At 41.7% G+C, this 18,100-nt stretch overlaps 2 protein-coding genes across 2 annotated transcripts; both read left to right on the top strand.

Moving 5' to 3' along the window:
- The first annotated feature begins 4,445 nt into the window (after positions 1 to 4,445).
- On the top strand, positions 4,446 to 6,036 carry LOC123968830 (transmembrane protein 158). Its single transcript, XM_046045812.1, has one exon. The coding sequence runs from the start codon at positions 4,768 to 4,770 to the stop codon at positions 5,467 to 5,469; it is 702 nt and encodes a 233-aa protein (XP_045901768.1). The 5' UTR covers positions 4,446 to 4,767; the 3' UTR covers positions 5,470 to 6,036.
- A 1,695-nt stretch (positions 6,037 to 7,731) lies between these two features.
- On the top strand, positions 7,732 to 18,100 carry LOC123968829 (CUB domain-containing protein 1-like). Its single transcript, XM_046045810.1, has 9 exons — positions 7,732 to 7,968; positions 8,873 to 9,085; positions 9,198 to 9,560; positions 9,659 to 10,024; positions 11,303 to 11,494; positions 12,021 to 12,392; positions 12,488 to 12,844; positions 15,880 to 15,967; positions 16,216 to 18,100. Exons 1-9 carry the CDS (start codon positions 7,905 to 7,907, stop codon positions 16,664 to 16,666), a joined length of 2,466 nt encoding a protein of 821 aa, XP_045901766.1. The 5' UTR covers positions 7,732 to 7,904; the 3' UTR covers positions 16,667 to 18,100.

Below are 18,100 nucleotides of genomic sequence, written 5' to 3'. Positions count from 1 at the left end.
AGGTGGCAATCCCATTAAGTTACGAGTATACTGATTTTTAAATGGACTTCTTGTTATGTCCCCGAGTAAAAATTGAATTTTTGTCTTGATGAGCATTCTAATTGCTCTCACTTAAAGGTTTATATAAAAATCAAATGAGGACAAAAGCAATATGTTGTTGAAGTGGTATAGTATAGTACTGAAGCACAATTTTGAGTTACTTCAGAGGCAGTTATCTTGAGTGTTTCCAGTTCATGCTATACTTAATAATTCTACTCCACTACTTTTCAGACACAACAGCATATTGTTTAATCTACTTTATTTATTTGACAGTTAGTTCAATGTGAACAGTATTTTTAAATAAAGATGAAGATAAAGATTTAGGGCTTTTTGTGACTTTATTTGTGACGGGTAGCAATGGGAGAGAACAGTCACCCCACCTGGATTTGAACCCCAGTCTAAGTGTAAAAAACATGAGAAAAACCTCTGCATACACTCTCACTCAACTCTCAAATAACATGGTTAGGAATATTCTGACCCCTTGCAAAATTCCTGGCGCTGACACCAAAGACAACAATGACAGCGTTATTACTTTTATTGAGGTTTTGCATTATCAATCAAACAGACTATAGTTCTTCGACACCTTCATCCGAGTCTAGGAAAACCGCTGCTTCGTTGCCGTGGTGATGAGTCCTGGCAGTGATTGGAGGTATGACAGTACTACTGGAGACAGGGGATTCACTGGGCTCAGATGTGAAAAAGGAGCTTGGACATGGCGGCTATAAGGATGCACATACTGAATCCTCAACTTCTAATTAAGCCAGTTGTCTGTGTGAGCCAGTGGGTCAGACTAATGGTGTCTGATCCAGTGCAGAGCTGCTAAAGGCCACTAACAGGTCCTTCTTTCAGTTTCCTGAATAAAGAGCCACATTTTGAGAAAATAAATCTTTCATAAATTCTCCTTCGGCACAAGAGACTTTTATCCTTAGCCCATTTGCATTTTCGTGACCAAATCAATTTACATTTTCATAGCATAATTAATGAACAAGAAAGTAATTTAAATGTTCTTGCTCTGTTCACCACTACATTGTCTAGAGCATATCTGATTTGGCGGGACCAGCATTTGGAAACATGTGGGAGTGTTTGTGAGCACCAGAGAATGTCTGAGTGTGCAGAAAGAGAACCAAACAACTACATGATTGTTTTAAAGCTACAAATTGCTCAGTAGAAAACACTGTTCTAATCAAACGGAAGGCAAAAGGACGAGGGCTTTCAGGTGCAAATTGAGGCCAAAGCGTCCTTTCACATCAGCTGGCCCTCACATCAGATATACGGAGGCAGGCCTCCAGAGCAGATTACGCCAGTTAAAACAGCACAGAAGAAAACAATTCACACAAGTGGCATTCATGTTTCCCAGCCTGCAAAGATGAAAGGGAATCACGATTTTGCCTCTGGTCAGTGACCCAGTTCTGTCAATGGATTATTATGTTTTCTGATGCATTATGTATATGTTGTTAGGAAGAGTATTCTGATAAAAGGCATAACTTGTTCCTCATGAAAAGCCATGTCAACCTTAAAAAGTGGCTACTAGAAGCAGGACGCGTGGACAGTTAAGTGATTGACAAGTGGGGATGATTTATCTTCTCTAAGACGAAAAGGATAGCCTCATCAGGAGAGTGGACAGGATAAGAACAGCACCTGTGAAATATGAAAGAAGTAAAATAGCCTTGCAGTAAATGCTACCTCTTTTTGTTTCAAATTATACTATTGTACACATTTAATATTGTGCACAGGGTGAGGTCCAGAGTAGATTTTGTGCACATTTTCCAAAAGTGAAATATCAGCTCTGAGACTGTAGATCAACCACACACCTGTTACAGGCAAAGCTACAACTCATCATAGAGATGGTATCTCCAGTTATAGCTTTAAGTATGGCTGAAAAATGTAGCAAAAGATACAGTCCTGTCAGGGTGAGGGAGGTCAGTCCTGGCCTCTCAGTGTTTTTTGCTATCATCTGGTTCTGTCCAGTTCAACTGAGTTATACATAAATGTAATTTTTCAGGAGACTGGGTTGCCTTTGAGCTAAGTGTGATTCGGGCCAACGCTGGCTCACTCTTCAGCTTGAAAACCCTCATTGGCCAAACGGACCAGGTGTTCGACCACTAGTCCTAATATTTGGACTTTTATTAGAACTCCACAAAATTGAGATTAACTGCAGCTGTGTCCCGAATTGTAATTGTAATCAGATTTGCTGTTTGTGATAAAGTGTTGGATTCAAAACACAAAGAGGGGAGGGGTGGCTGTGTCCTCAACAGCATCAGATAGGAGCTAGGTGATGCACACTGTGTGTACAAAACCCCTGCTGCTGCAGCAGCACCGTGGAGGCACATGTTTATTGAAGAGTCTGGCTGCCCCAGAGTGCACAATATGGCTGAGAGAAACAAACACCATCGTACAAAAAAGCTCTCAGAGCAGAGAACAGATGAACAAACAAGCAAACAGATTAGGGACTGTTGGGTTTACCTCCCAGAGGTGTTTTCATATGTGCCAGCTTATAATTGGAGAAAAAAACACATACAACAATGGAAGTTTTTATTGTTTATTATTGTGTTTTTTTATTTATTGTATAATATCTATGAGTTAACTTTACCAAGTACCCATTGGTAGAAAACCACCCAACACAAGGGTTGTTTTAATCCAGTAACAGAAATACAACAGAAACACAAAATAACACTAACACTGGGTTAAAACAACCCATTGTTACTGTGAGGTTAAACCAGTAATGTATTGGTGCTATACTGACCCATGCTGGTAACAATTTTAACCCACTTATTCTTAGTGTAGAGAAAAATAATAAGTGATATGAGTTGACAACCATGAATTTAACATTCTGAATCCTTCACAAACGCTGGGAGGCTTTTTGTTTTCAACCTTCAGCTGGCTGAATTATAAGCGCTGACATTTAATTATGCAGAGTGAGAGTTAAAGAACAAACCTAACACAGTCGGTTTACCTACGTCACTATACTGTAGGTAACCACAGTAACCAGTAGTGTATCCAGCACACAAAAGAGTGGATTTCACGACTGAATAAAGAAAACTGGTTTTGAACGACCGATTTTCAAATCAAAACATAAAAGCATTCTTGCATTCCTGCAGATGGAGCACAGAAAGCTGCATGTGGCTGTGAGATGTGACGACGTTTCCTGATCTGGGAAATACTTTCAAATAGCTACATTTTCAGACTACTGACATGCCTGACAGGAACATGAGGGCAGTGGTTTAGAGTTTGGACTAGTGAATATAAGTGAGAGAGCAGCACTTGCCTTTTACCTCATCACCACTGCTGATGAGCTCTTGTGCAAGGCACTGAGGCCCCTGCTGGTCCAGTGTGGCTGATTACTCAGTGGCCATCATTCATGCTGAGCTCTGTGAATGTACTGTGGTTGTATAAAAGGTTCAAAAGTTCATCTTCCCTGCATGCGATGTAGATTAACTTCTGATCTTTTTGGCTCAATCACTCAAATGAAACATCAGCTAAAGTCAATGATGTTGTGGCCTTTGTACCGTGAAATCCCATCATCGTTCTCAGCTTACTGTGGCCTTTAGGGACATCAAAGCCCAATGACATAAAAATACGATTTAAGAAATAGGCCTACAACATAAAAAAATGCAAATTTGACTATCAACATGAAAATATTATTATATTATATCTCCTTTCCACTGAGCTCATGTCCTCTGGAATCTATTTTTTTCTGAGACACTGGGAGTTTTTTGCAAGAAACTACATATTGTGAGTATTTAATTTGGTGATTCCAATATTTTTTTTATTTGAGCATGTTTAAATTTGACTATAGGTTAAATTTAAACCGACAAAATAAATTCACAGATAAATGATTCCCTGCCCCAGTCATTTGAATAGGCTACAAACTTAGGATAAATACAAGCTATTAAAAAATCTTAGTGTCTTGGTGTCTAGTCAGAATTTCCTGGGAGGAGATGAGGGCCAGTAAGACCTCAGTATTTCACCCCTGGCTATATCCCTGCATATTTATTTCCCCAGTAGAGCCACTTAACTCTGGTGGTTATGTCTCACAGCAATAGTGTGATGGCACTTGAGATACATGAGCAGGATGGTGCCACAGGTCGTTCTCTGCAGCCTTCTGAATACAGTGCACCACTTATTTCTGTTTGCCTCATCTTCAGTGTTTTCTCATGCTGTGAGAGAGGAATTTCGCAGCGCACAGGTACAGAGAAGACAGATGAGCAGACAGACAGAATAAGACTGGGCTTTTCTTCCATATCAATAATTCTATTTGATTTGATTTGGAAAGGTGTATTAAGCATGTACGTGTCAGGACTGTTGGTTGGGAGATGCGTGTTGAACTTGGCGCGTCTGTCCCTGCGCAGAGGAGGCTCTCCCCTCACCACTTCTCTCTATTCTCGTCCTCAGCTCTCACACCTGAAGTGACAGAGGAAGAGAGTGAAGCTCGGAGCAGTGATGAAGGCAGCGCGCCGTGCTGCCTAGCTTGCTTCTCTTCTGCAAAGCGACTGCAGGGCACATTTGGAGAACAAGTCAGAAGGAAAACGTCCAAAGGGAGGGGGTGCGCGCATGTGACAGGCTTTTGGACATTTCCATTTATACCATTCGGGCAAGGGAATTGAATCTCTCCATCGGGAGCTGCCTTTTAAAAAACATATCACCGGCTGGCTTTTTCAATTGCACGCCTCGTCCGTCGCCTGCGGATCGCCACAGCACCATGCGAGAAGGAGAGACGCGCCCTGTGACATGCTGAACGACTCTCCGACTCTCCTGCTGGCTCTCACCGCGGTGGCCGGACTTCTCCAGCGATGCCAAGGCTGGAGCGACGAAGACCTCCTCCTGCCGCCCATCAACTCCTCCAACAGGTTCATGGCCAACCTGGAGGTGGACGTGCGGTTCTCCAAGAGGTCTGTGGAGGAGAGCGAAGCCTCGCCCGACGCCTCCTCCCTTCAGACTCTGTCCCAGTGCAACGTGAGCGTCCAGAGAATCCTGCCCACATCGCTGGTGGCCCGCTGGGACAGCAGCTTCGGCTTCCAGTGTGATGTGCTCATCTACACCACCAATAACCACGGGAGGGCTTTTTTCTCCGCGTCTTTCAACAGGGCGATCTCGCCTGTCGTCATCGAGCATCTGGGGGTCACCGGGGGTCAGCAGGAGTTGCGGTTGTGCGTGGGCTGCGGGATGTCCCGGTACCGGAGGTTCAGTCAGGGCAGGTCGAGGGGCCAGCAGACCGGGGATCAGGTCACTTTCTGCTGCGTGGATTTCAGCCTCGACGAGCTGAAGGGGGACAAAAGTTGGAGGTTGAACAGAAAGCCCATCGAGTCGACACTTGTGGCTTGTTTTATGACACTGGTCATCATTGTGTGGAGTGTTGCTGCTCTCATATGGCCAGTCCCGATCATTGCAGGATTTCTGCCCAATGGGATGGAGCAGAGGAGACCGAGATAATTGAAATAATCTTTATTATAAATAGCCTGTGCTGCCTATACTATAATTGTAGCCATTCAACTGAGTGAATGATTGAGGAGCTTGGAGAACTTTTTGATCAAATGCTTTAGTTTGGGGTGTTCTTTAACCCTTATTAGACCTCCTCCTCATTAGGACAACCAAGGTAAAGTATGGTGGCTTATACTAGCCAATAGTAAACTATACTGGGACCAAAACCAATGTGTTTTGTATACTCTTGTAGGCCTTCCTATAGATTATGTCTGCGTAAACTGTGCAAACGTTTCTCCTCTTTAAACAGTGTTTGTATAGTTTTTAATCTTTCTAGAAAGTTTATGCCTTATCCCATGTGTAGGACTTTTGCACTGATAACTGAACTTCAACGTGTGCCGTCACATATATAACCTATATATGTTCAAAGTAAATGTAATATTTTTTCCCCAATACATTCTGAAAAATAGATGTTGTTTATGACTGACTGAGAGGGGGGTTCAATATTTATATTGTTAGATTTATAATGTCAGGTTCAATATGCGTGCTTATTTGTATTCATGTTCAACTGGTTTCAATGAAAATAAAATTGATTATAGGCTATACCTCAGATTCTGTCTGACCTGTTCTCTGTAGCCTAAATCAATTTACTTCAGACTTATTTTAAGTGAACAAAGCATGTGATCCAAAGTTGAAAAGCTCTGAGCCAAAACTGTCAGTCTTTGAAAAATATACACTTTGTATTAAATTAGGTGCACCTAGATACAACTATGCAGTCTAATACAACATTTCTGCAATAAATCCCACTGTCATGAAGGGTATAAAGTTCAACTTTGTTGAAACTGTTGTAGAGAAGATTCAACTATGAGCATTGTGGAGGTTGTAGTTTGTTGAGCTGTACAGGGGGTGGTGTATCTGTTATTTAGCCTACCCTCATTGATTTAAATGGGATGGACATAATAAGAGAAACGGCTGTCAGTAAAACGCAGTACAACTCAACAGCACCACAAACTGCAGCCTTCAAAATGAGCATGAAGTTGTATTTTAACATCATATGAGGTGCAGAATGAACCTTTAACTTATGGCCACAAGGGCTCTTCTGTACCCATCACTAATTATGTTCAATTTGTAATTAAGTAAATTGTGACCATAACTAAATTAAGCAAGTGTCACATATTACCATGTTTGACACAGATTTTGTAGGCTTATTATCTCATAGAAGACCTATAAATGCCTGGCTATATGACCAAATACAATTTTACATATGTTATACAGTTAGTTTATTTCAGATATTGTTTTATGAGGTGAAGAAATTTAATTAGTACTTTAGTGTAAGAGTAAAAGTATTTATTTTCATAATGGCCCATTTCAGAGTGTTAAAATATTGATAATGAGCAGTATTTTAATGCTGTAGCTGGTTCAGGTAATGCCACATGCTTAGTTTAACCCACAGCGCATCATACTACACATTGTGTAAAATCTGTCAGGGTCATCTCTCTGTCCCTTCTCACTTTATGCTGCTCAGTGTAGATAAGGGTTTGGATAATTACTCTTCATGTGCTGCAAATGGACTGTTTTAGCTCTGCAACATCAAAATGTCCAGACACTTGCCTTGCTTTACATGTGATGTGGCTTGCTAAGTCAAGAAAGACTTTATTATCCGGATTTGTCAACCAAACTGTCGCTGACTAACCAGTTTGTGAGGATGACACATCCAAGCTGACTCAGCAAAAAGCAATCAGTGTGGATGTTTATCTGTAAAAGTAAGCTTTTAATACTAAAAATATTAATAGTCGCCTACAAATTAGACAGCAACACTACGTGAGCATTATAACCATCATGAAGTGAGGATTTATTGGAGGACTGTTGATTTAGACTGCATAACCTTTTAGCTGGGTGTATAATCTGGCAAATGAGTGTGTAATCACAACAAAGAAAAATACAATTAGAGAATTAATTTTCTTTTAGGAAATTCATTTTTTTAAATATTTCTGCACTGGGAAGCTACAAATTCATGTTGACCTGTGCTTTAATATCTTGGTATCACTGCACCATTTACAGGATATAATTAAAACAATAGTATATACTTTGTTTGGCCTTTTAACTGTAAATAAAGATGTGCCGATTTTTATTTAGCAAAAATAACTAAACTGCAGTGATTTTTAGCGGTTGAATATATTTTATGTTTTGTAATTTACGAATGAACCGCGCATGAACTCTGTACCTGCCAAAATGGCCGACCTGGCCACGCCTTTACATTACCTGGCGCCCTACACTCCCTTGCTGCTGACACGCTCGCACATACAGGAAGTGGAGGAGTTTGACGTTAACGAGAGGAAAATGTGGCGCACGAAGTTTGCAGCTGTGGACGAGAAGCTATGAAATCTGAGCGGATCGCCACTGATTTCTCTCAGGATCAAAGTTGTAGAACTACACTGTAGGACACAATGTCCTTATCAGGAGTCACTCTTCAGATTTTGCTTCTTACAGTCATGGTTTTCACTGTGTCAGGTAAGTTACAGCTTAATTATTAACCAGCAGGACCGATTTTCCCTGCAATGTTGCTGAGGTGGAAGAAATGCTGTTTAAATATGGACACTGATTATTCCTCAAATTATGCACATGGCAGAAGTCTGCCCCCGAGGGCATTGTGTCAAGAAGCCTAACTACTTGGTTAGATTTAGGCACCAAAACTCCTTGGTTAAGTTCAGGAAAAAAGAAGGACAGAAAGCCTTTCTGCCAGAAAGCCCTGGAGGCATGCTTCTCCCACATGCTCAAATTATAGGACATTATTATTGAGCTGTTTAGTATTTCTAAGCTGTTATTAGTGTGCTGTTTACTGCTAATACAGCTGTGGATGAACTTCTGGGGCCTGAATGACTTTAATGAGTGTACTGATTAGGTTTTGACAGAGTAAATGGAGTTGTAAGGCAGAATCAGGGTGAGAACAAAAGAAAGGACCTTTCAGTGTGGAGTTCTTGTTGGACTGATCTGAGCAGCTTTCTGTTATTTGTCCAACAGTAAACCTCATCAACCAAAAGGTTTGCAGAGCTAATCTGATGTGTCACATGTCAGATGATAGGTTGTGTCTGTTTTGTCCACTTAAGTGAAATAACACAGTGTGAAACAGGAAATGTGAGATGCAATAGAGAGTTGACATTAGGTGTATGAACATGGCTGCGTTTGCTCAGTACAGGCCTGGATAGTCATAGAAGAGAGAGGAGCCAAGCCGTCAGCCTCATGTCTCAACACAGTTAGTCACTGTGACTTTAGCAAATGTAAGAGTATATTTAATATGTAGCAAGACTTCTTAATATTCTGGGTTTTTTTTCAGGACTGGAAATCTAGTGTTTTTTGCTGCACATGCTGCACATTCCTTCCTTTTCCAAATTTTCGTGCTTTGTGTTTTTACCAGGGGTCCAGAAGCTGACCATCACCCCTGACAGAGGCACCAACTTCAACATCAGAAGCAGCAGTCAGCCCAAAGGTTGCAACGTGTGCACCGGAGCAGGACGCTCACGACGATGTAATACATCCCTTCTGCTAAGAGACAACACTCCTGTCTCACTGGAGTTTGAATGCTCCAGACCTCAGGATGTATTCAGTGTGGAAATTGTGCGAAATATAGGTAAGAGCACTGCAGTCTCTCTCAAGGTATTGTGATCTTGTATCTTGCTGAACTAATACAGTGTGGGCAGGTTTATTGGTTGTAAAAGTCATCTGTTAATATCTCTTCCCAGAATGTACCACAAAGTCATGCAACAGCCACATCATCCAGGCTGACTCGGGCTCACTTCCGTTACTGGATTTTGACCGCAAGTTCACCTGGAACCTGAAGGCCTCGGCGCCGAAAGCATTCAACATAGACTTCAGCAATACGGGTCTAAGACAGATTAATCCATCTGAGAGATGTCCAGACAGACACAGCTACACCCTCCAGGCCTTCCAGACTACGGGGAATGTGGCCGTAGGGAAATACTGCAGAACGGGAACTATCCGTAGTGCCCAGATACTGAATCAAGGTAGCTTTTCTCTGGATGTCCCAGCTGGACAGAAACTCCAAAGTGGCCAGTTTGACGTGTCTGTTGGGGAGGAAATCAAATGTGAGTTATTTAAAATTGAATAACTTCTCTGTCTGGTGTCTCTTGTGTCCGACATCACATTATGTGACTGCTGTACGTGTTTGTTTTTTCCCTCATAGCCCTTGCCAAAATTACACTGACGTTACCAAAAGGGGCCTCATCGTCGGAGTTGCTCTCTCCAAACTACCCGGAAAGTTTTCCTGACGACGGCGTGATGGAGTGGTACTTTCAGGTGCCGGAGAAGCACAAGACAGCTGTTCAGCTCTTACAGCTCATACAGCCGCGATGTCTGAAGAAGGACACCGCAGTGGAGTACCAAAGCAAAGGGAGAGTGGCGTCGGTGCTGAGGCTGACAGACCGCCAGCCGGAGCAGAGTCAGGGAAACTTCTCCCTGATGCTGAGGAACTGTGAGATGGACAGAAGACGTGCTGCTTCCCCTGGACTGTCCCTGACCCTTAAGGTGTCTTCAAGTGAAAGTTCACCAGGTTGGTACACTTCATTTGCACTTAATGCTACCATTTGGCTTCGAAGACGTCACAGTTTGAACTTTTTACTTCTGCAAAGATGGTTATGTATTTATATGTTATTCATCTCAAATATTTATGAAATAAAGTAGACAGAGAGTCATTGAGCCAGAGAAAGGCAGAGAGTGTTTCAGGTCTTTGTTTTGGTTTTCCAGCCCACAACTGTACTGTTTTGGGTCACTCTCACAACTCGCAGCAGTGTTGTTTTAATCCGCAACTGTTCTAGAGCTCTAAAAATCCACTTTACAACACCAGCTCAGCACCAAAAAGCAGATGGGCAAAGTCAGCGACTAGCTGCTGAACATTGTGGAGCATTTAGCAGCTAAAGAACCTAATATTTCCCTCCCTTAAATGTTGGTAGAGACCAAAACCAGAGCTAAGAGAGTGAATATTGGACTTACAGTCATCAGGTGGCCAGAAACACGACTGGATATTCATGGTGTGGAGTGGTGGAAAAAAATCAAATATTGCTGCTTTAAAGTATTACCTCTGTTTAATCTGTTAGTCTGTCAAAAATAATGACGAGTCACTAGAGCCCAGTGTTTCATCTTGAAATGTCTTACTTAGATCAGTAGACCTACAGTGCCAAATTATTGCATAATGATATGAAATGTAAAAAGGAAAGCTCTTTAGAGCTAACAAAAGAAATATATAGATAACATTGGTTTCGTTTTTGGATGTAGGCGTTTGGTGGTTTTGCTGTTCAGACAATATTTCAGAGGATGAATGGTGACTCATGATTTAATCGTCTATATACTTATTTGGACCCCTATTAGCAACTACCCCCCTTCTCTAAAAAACACCAAACAAAGAATCAACAACAATAAAACTTCTGATGACGATGATAACATAATCCTCTACATGTTGCAGTAGGCATGTGATTGCTAAATATATATATTATTACAACAAGGGTTCATTTTCTCTCGTCAGTTGTGACAGAGATTTCCCTGTTTCTTGAGGCAGCTGCAGTTTAGATGAGTAATGAAACAGTGATGTGGAGAGTGGGCTCTCAAGATTCCCTCATCGCTGAGTCATAAATGACAGCAGTGGCGCATCACCAGGAAACACTTCCTTTAGTCAGGGAATCACATTCAGCTCTGCCAGTCAAATCGAAATTCAAATTCCTGTTGGCTGATATTGTGATAAATGAAGAGCCCACACATTTGCATTTTTGTGTGAGACAGACAGAGGAAAAAAAAGGAAACATAAGAAATGCTCATTTATATTGTCGTTCTGTAGTGTTGTGTAAAGTGGATGTGAGCAAAATGGAGGGCCTTTCTCTTCACATCGAGAAGCTGAGACCGGCCTCTTACTGCGAGATGAAAATAAACTCCGTGCTGAAAGAGAAGATTACAGTCACATCACACAGTGACCTGACGTTCCAGGACTGCCTTCCTGAAGACGTACAAGTCACCGCCATGGGAGTGATGGGTAAATGCAGATTTGAGTGTTTAGTGGGGGGCTGTCCTGGGCCTAGAATATAAGCCTTTAAGAACCATTTCTTTTATATACATAAATGCTCTTCTTGGAAAGACTATGGCCTATCATGTATGTACGATTTAAAATACCATTTTATTGCAACCTTGAATGAACTTTGTATATTATTCAACTTGATTTCTGCACTTTTTCAAGATCGTGACTGACAACATTCTCTCTGGATGATGAATAATATAATTTCTTACCCCAAACATTTTCTGTCCTTAAGTCAGACAAAACAAGACCTTGAAAGTAATTGAAGAGTCTTTGGATCTGATGTGAATATTAGAAACCCGAGTTACACCAAGTAGTTCACCTCACAGTGTAAGATGCAAGTTTTGTGTGTTTATTAAATGTTTATATACTGCTTATAAATGTAAGTAAAGTGTTAATTGCATTCATTGCTGTAGCTCCTGAAGGTAGAAATTCATTCTCATCTCTGAACCCCTCTTGATTTAAATGACCTGTGCTTTCATGTCAGAGTGTAGTCAACTCAAAGAGTGCCCGAAGACTCCGGCCCGTCTGTCGTTGCCTCTGCTGCCGACCTGCCTCCCTGCCAATCTGAGCAGTGTGACCTGGGCTCTCCGCCCTCCTCAGCACGGCACCGTGGAGCTGACCTCTCCCACTGGGCCCCTCAAGCAGTCCGTACCGGGGCAGCCGTGCAATGACAGCATCATTATCAAAGTGACTGAAGACGGTGGCACTACTGTTGGACACTTCTGCACTCAGGGATCAATACAGATGGTCCAAATCCACACCAATGTGTCTGTCACTGTGTCCGGCATAGGGGGCGAAGCACTGAGGATGTCTGGCAAGGACGTGCTGAATGCCAGGTTGAAAGAGGAGATATCAGGTAACAAGCAGCCTCAATTGAATAAAATAACTAAATGAAATAAATGCATTTTTTCAGTGATATTTAATTTTCTTTTCTTTCTAACTCCTGTTAAGAAAGTTACATATTCACCGTGTCTCCAAAGAGAGACACTCCTGTCCTTTTGGCTACTCCCGGTTGGCCAGTAGGAATGAGGTCGGACTCCACCGTCTCCTGGATCGTCTCTGTTCCGGAGAGGATGGACGCTCACCTGGTGTTTGCCAACCTCCGGCAGCCCAAGTGCAGCAGCAGCCACACCGACATCAGGGTGCAGAGAGTCGGCCGCCGGGAGGAGGACTACAGCCGCAGGGAGGATGAAGAGGCCGAGAGTCAGATCACCGTCTCCGATAGCTTCTACCTCAACATGTCCAACTGCATGCCTGAACGAGGGGAGTTCAGCGTCATCACAGAGATCACCCTGCAGAAGAGCAAGAGTAAGAGGACATTTTGCAGGGTTACCTGGTTAGGGCTGAACGATTAAATGCATTTGCGATATTATCGCGATGTGATAAAACGAGATTTTCTAATCGCAAAGACGATTACACTCTGGTCACATGACACCCAAGAGTAAAGCAGTCTGCAGACGAAGCGGACTTGTTGTTGTAAAACGCTTGACAGAAGCTGAATCGACAGAAACTTTAGTGTCACACAGGGAATGAAAGTAGCACCCGCGGGTAAATTGGTGGTGGTGGGTGAAATTGTCGGGCCATCCGCCGCTTTGGCGGACAGGAAAAATACGCAACAGAAAGACGTGTGTAGTGAGGTAAGCGCATTATGAGGATCGGCGCCAGCGTCACAAACACAGCCATCAGTCAGCTCAGGAAATATCTTTGAAGTTTAAAACTAAACGCACAAGTCCGAAAGAGGCCCAGTCTGTCCCGAGTTACAGCCAGTGCGCTGCTCACCAGCATCGGAGGCTGCGGGGGTGAGGAACTCCGGTGTTGTCGGAGAATTACTAAGCTTGTCTGTTAAACACGAGAGGTGTCAATTGGTTTTATTTTCGTTGGCCAACTTTTTAATTGAACCTCAAACTGAGTATTTTTTGTTTGCTTACTAGGATATAGAAAGATGGACTCTATGATATTAAAACTGAGATAAGGACTCATTAATTGGTGGTTGAACTGTGGGTTTTGTATTGAGCCCTTATTGTATAACACACTGTGGTAAACTTAGTTCTTGTGATCTATAGGCCTACCTATAGGTCACTACCTGATGATATATCATATTCATTTAATGCCATGACTTGACTCTCAAATTATCTTTCTCATATTATTAAAATTTGATATTTCTTCTCCACCGTAGATAATTCATGCATCACCTAATTTCATCATAACACAGGCCTGACCTACAAGAAAGAACAGTGTATGTTTAATTTATCTAATATTGTCATACTATACACTGATTTACTGCTTGTCCATTTTGAATAATACAGAAGGTAAAGAGCTTAAAAATTAATCGCATATTACAGGTAAAACTCGAAATATTAGCATATCGTGCAAAAGTTCATTTATTTCAGTAATTCAACTGAATAGGTGAAAATATATTATAGACTGATTACATGCAAAGTGAGATATTTCAAGCCTTTATGTATTTAATATAATTTCGAATAAAATTAGAATATTACATGAAATAAAAAAAATAAAAAGATTTAAAATACAGAAATGTCAGCCCTCTAAAAAGTATAATCATGCATATGTAAGTACTTGGTTTGGGCCTCTTTTGCATGAATTACTGCCTCACTGTGGCGTGGCATGGATGTTATCAGCCTGTGGCACTGCTGAGGTGTTATGGAAGACCGGGATGCTTCAATAGCGGCCTTCTGCTCTTCTGCATTGTTCGGTCTCATGTCTTTCATCTTTCTCTTGGCAATGCCCCATAGATTCTCTATGGGGTTCAGGTCAGGCGAGTTTGCTGGCCAATCAAGCACAGTAATCCCATGGTCATTGAACCAGGTGTTGGTACTTTTGGCAGTGTGGGCAGTTGCCAAGTCCTGCTGGAAAATGAAGTCAGCATCTCCATAAAGCTCATCTGCTGAAGGAAGCATAAAGTGCTCTAAAATGTCCTGGTAGACAGCTGCGCTGACTCTGGACTTAATAAAGTACAGTGGACCAACACCAGCAGATGACATTGGCTCCCCAAACCAACACAGACTGTGGAAACTTCACACTGGACTTCAAGCATCTTGGATTGTGTGCCTCTCCATTCTTCCTCCAGACTCTGGGACCTTGGTTTCCAAATGAGATGCAAAATTTGCTCTCATCAGAAAAGAGGACTTTGGACCACTGAGAAACAGACCAGTTCTTTTTTTTCTTTAGCCCAGGTAAGACGCTTCTGACGTTGTTTGTTGTTCAGGAGCGGCTTGACAAGAGGAATACGACATTTGAAGCCCATGTCCAGGACCCGTCTGTGTGTGGTGGCTCTTGACGCAGTAACTCCAGCCTCAGTCCACTCCTTGTGAAGCTCCCCGACACATTTGAATGGTCTTTACCTGACAATCCTCTCCAGGCTACGGTCCCTGCTGCTTGTGCACCGTTTTCTTCCACACTTTTCCCTTCCACTTAACTTTCTATTAATGTGCCTTGATACAGCACTTTGAGAACATCCAACTTCTTTTGCAAATACCTTTTGAGGCTTTCCCTCCTTGTGGAGGGTGTCAATGATGGTTTTCTGCACAATTGTCAGGTCAGCAGTCTTCCCCATGATTGTGAATTCCACTGAACCAGACTGAGAGACCAATTAAAGGCTCAGGAACCCTTTGCAGGTGTTTTGGATCAATTAGCTGATTAGAGTGTGACACTTTGAGCCTACAATACTGAACCTTTTCACAATATTCTAATTTTCTGAGATTTTGAATTTGGTGTTTTCATAAGCTGTAAGTCATAATCATCGAAATTATATCAAATAAAGGCTTGAAATGTCTCACTTTGCATGTAATGAGTCTATATAATATATTAGTTTCACCTTTTAAGTTGAATTACTGAAATAAATGAACTTTTGCACGATATGCTAAATTTTCAAGTTTCACCTGTAAATCGCAATATTGGTTAAAAAATATATATTTTCCAAAATCGTTCAGCCCTATACGTGGTCTACATCAGAGTTTTGTGTAGAGACTTTTTAAAAAAAGCATTTTGGACTGGATGCTTTAATTGATCACATTGGCATCATCTGTAGGACTTGTGGTGTCTACTCAATAGATAACTCTATTGTATGAAACTTGATAGGTGTGTTGATTAGTGACTGTAGCCCAAATATCCCCAAGAATCAGGACTAATCCTTATTTCCATTTTTGTGAAGTATAAGAATCAATATTCATTCATCTCCAGGCTTTCAGTGTTTCTTTAAGACATAGACAATATAACATTTGAACAACATTAGATTATTAGACTATAACATTAGAAAGACTGTGCACTTAATTTATGTCAGCTTTAATGAAAGTTTGCATTTGTTGTTGTTTAATCTCTTTTAGACTTTCTGCTGACTATCATCCTGAGTGCGGTGGCTGCTCTGGTGGTCATTTTTGTCATCGTGCTGGCAGTGGTCTGTGTGGTGATTAGGTGAGTGCATCTGCTTTTTGTTTTGTTCTTCAGATTTTGTCTTTTTTTAAATTGCTCACTTTTGGAAAGAGTTATTATAGTAAAGACAGTGAAGGCGCTAACATAGTGTCTTAGAAAACCTCACGTCTGCTTCAGTCTGCTACAGATTTTCCTCCATTTAAAATGTTCTTACATAACTGGTCAGCAGATATATCTGTAATAGATGCTGTATATGAAGAGCTCATCGTCTTGTTTCACCTGCCAAACAGGAAGAAGAAGAAGGAGCTGACCCATCAAGTGTCCATATACAATCCAAACGGCTCCGGCTTCCTGCCAGGACACAACGGCTTCCCAAAAACACGCGAGGACAATGAGTCCCATGTGTACGCTTCCATTGAGGACACGCTGGTCTACACACACCTGCTGAGAAAGGGGGTAGAGTTCGGCATCTACGGAGAGTTTGACACATCCCGGCCTTTCACAGGGCACACAGACTCACAAAAGCCACTGATCTCTGAAGATGCAGGTGTGGCCGACGTGCAAGTCGGGCCTAACCAGCAGTTTCGGGACTCCTCTATAGAGGCTCCTCCGCTTCCCGAAAGGCCTCCGAGCCACGGCCAACAGCTGGTGGACAATGAGATTTACCAGACTGAGGACCAACATGGAGAGGAACGTTGTCTGGATCTGGGGCTGCGGCTGGAGCCAGAGGGAGGGAACTGAGCACCAATGTGGATTCAGCTTTCTGCTTTTCTTTTGACCTACTGATGTTCATCCTTCCCAGAAGCCTTTGTTTTTTCTCTTGAGTGTTGTTTTGCACCGAAGCCAGGTACACAAGATAACCCTCTTTTAACCTGCCTGCAGCTGTTACCTTGTTTAATCTCAGATGAAGAAAGGCACATTTGGAAAGCAGCTCATAATAATCCTCTTTATACCAGCGTTTTGCTGCTACAAAGAGGTCTCGTGTTGCTTGTAGGCAATTCATATTTTTCATTTGAGACATTTTGTACATATTAAGGCCGTTTACACAGGAGCAAACCTGCTGTTTACATGCTGAGATTTCCATGTTTTATCGGTAGACCGGTGAGCAGAGAGGACTCCACTGCTGTTCCAATATAAAGCACTTTTATAGCATCATCAAAACATGATTGCGTGTATTGCAGGAGATTGCAGCAGCATTGTATGTGCATCCAGTATCATCTTTCTGTTTTTTATGATCGCTATAGCACCTGCTGTGAGGAATTCTACATACAGCATCATTACACCATAACTGTGCCTTACAGAGATGTCCTGTCGGCACACGACAGTCCTGCTAATACAATTTAGGATCTTAAGAGTTGTTTTCAGCAATATTTTGGCCCAGGGATGAATTAAAAAAATGGGTGCTTTTGTTCTTTTTTGGACCCATACACATGGGAATCTCAAGACTGGTCTGCTGCTGGCTAAGTGAACTGTTTCTCTGCTCGTACAGAGACTTTTTTGTTTTCTAATTGTGTCTCATGAAACACAGACCCCTGTGGGGGTCTGCTGGACTATAATGACATGAACTAAAACGCTTATAAACTCTTAGTTTGCAGTCTGTGAGCCAAAAGTTACATTTCACAAAGACATTTCAGTATCTATTTTGGTTGACTGAATTTTGTTATTAATTACAGGGAGCTTTTAAAAAGGAGACTGTAGGAGATGTATAAGTTAACGTAAGTGCGATGAGTACTCAAGACCCTTTCATGTGCTGTTGTGAAGACTGTTTGGTATGGAGCAACAAACTGATCTAGAATGTACTGGTATAGACCTAATAAGTAAGTCCTTACTAAGTCTACATTTTTAAAAATTGAACACGTCCATTCACTGGGATAAAAATAAAATTACACAAGTTATTAAAGTTTTTAGATGACCAGAAAGATCCCAGAATATTGTCTTTTATCATTTGAGGAAAAATTGGGTTTTACAATCAAACTCGTGAAAAAGACTGAATAAATTGTGTGTTGTCTTGTCTTGTAAAGGCTTGTTGCCTCATGCGTTTCAGAGAATGTACTGCAGAGGGAGACAAAGTTCAAAGTCCATTCTCATTCCTGAGGAAATAAAGTGTCCTTTTGCTTACTACAAAACTGTGCAAGATTTCTGTGAATGTGAATTAAAAGCCATGTAAAATATGAA

The sequence above is a fragment of the Micropterus dolomieu genome, linkage group LG03, assembly GCF_021292245.1.
Source record: "Micropterus dolomieu isolate WLL.071019.BEF.003 ecotype Adirondacks linkage group LG03, ASM2129224v1, whole genome shotgun sequence".
Classification (NCBI taxonomy): domain Eukaryota; kingdom Metazoa; phylum Chordata; class Actinopteri; order Centrarchiformes; family Centrarchidae; genus Micropterus; species Micropterus dolomieu.
The sequence above is the reverse complement of the archived record's forward strand: the minus strand, read 5'-3'. Positions and strand labels throughout refer to the sequence as shown.

Bases quoted from the DNA above. Each gene is read 5' to 3' on its own strand.
- LOC123968830 (XM_046045812.1), top strand. From the start codon at position 4,768: ATGCTGAACGACTCTCCGACTCTCCTGCTGGCTCTCACCGCGGTGGCC.
- LOC123968829 (XM_046045810.1), top strand. From the start codon at position 7,905: ATGTCCTTATCAGGAGTCACTCTTCAGATTTTGCTTCTTACAGTCATG. The intron at 9,086-9,197 runs GTAAGAGCACTG...ATCTCTTCCCAG, and splicing joins GGAAATTGTGCGAAATATAG to AATGTACCACAAAGTCATGC. The intron at 12,845-15,879 runs GTAAGAGGACAT...AATCTCTTTTAG, and splicing joins CACCCTGCAGAAGAGCAAGA to ACTTTCTGCTGACTATCATC.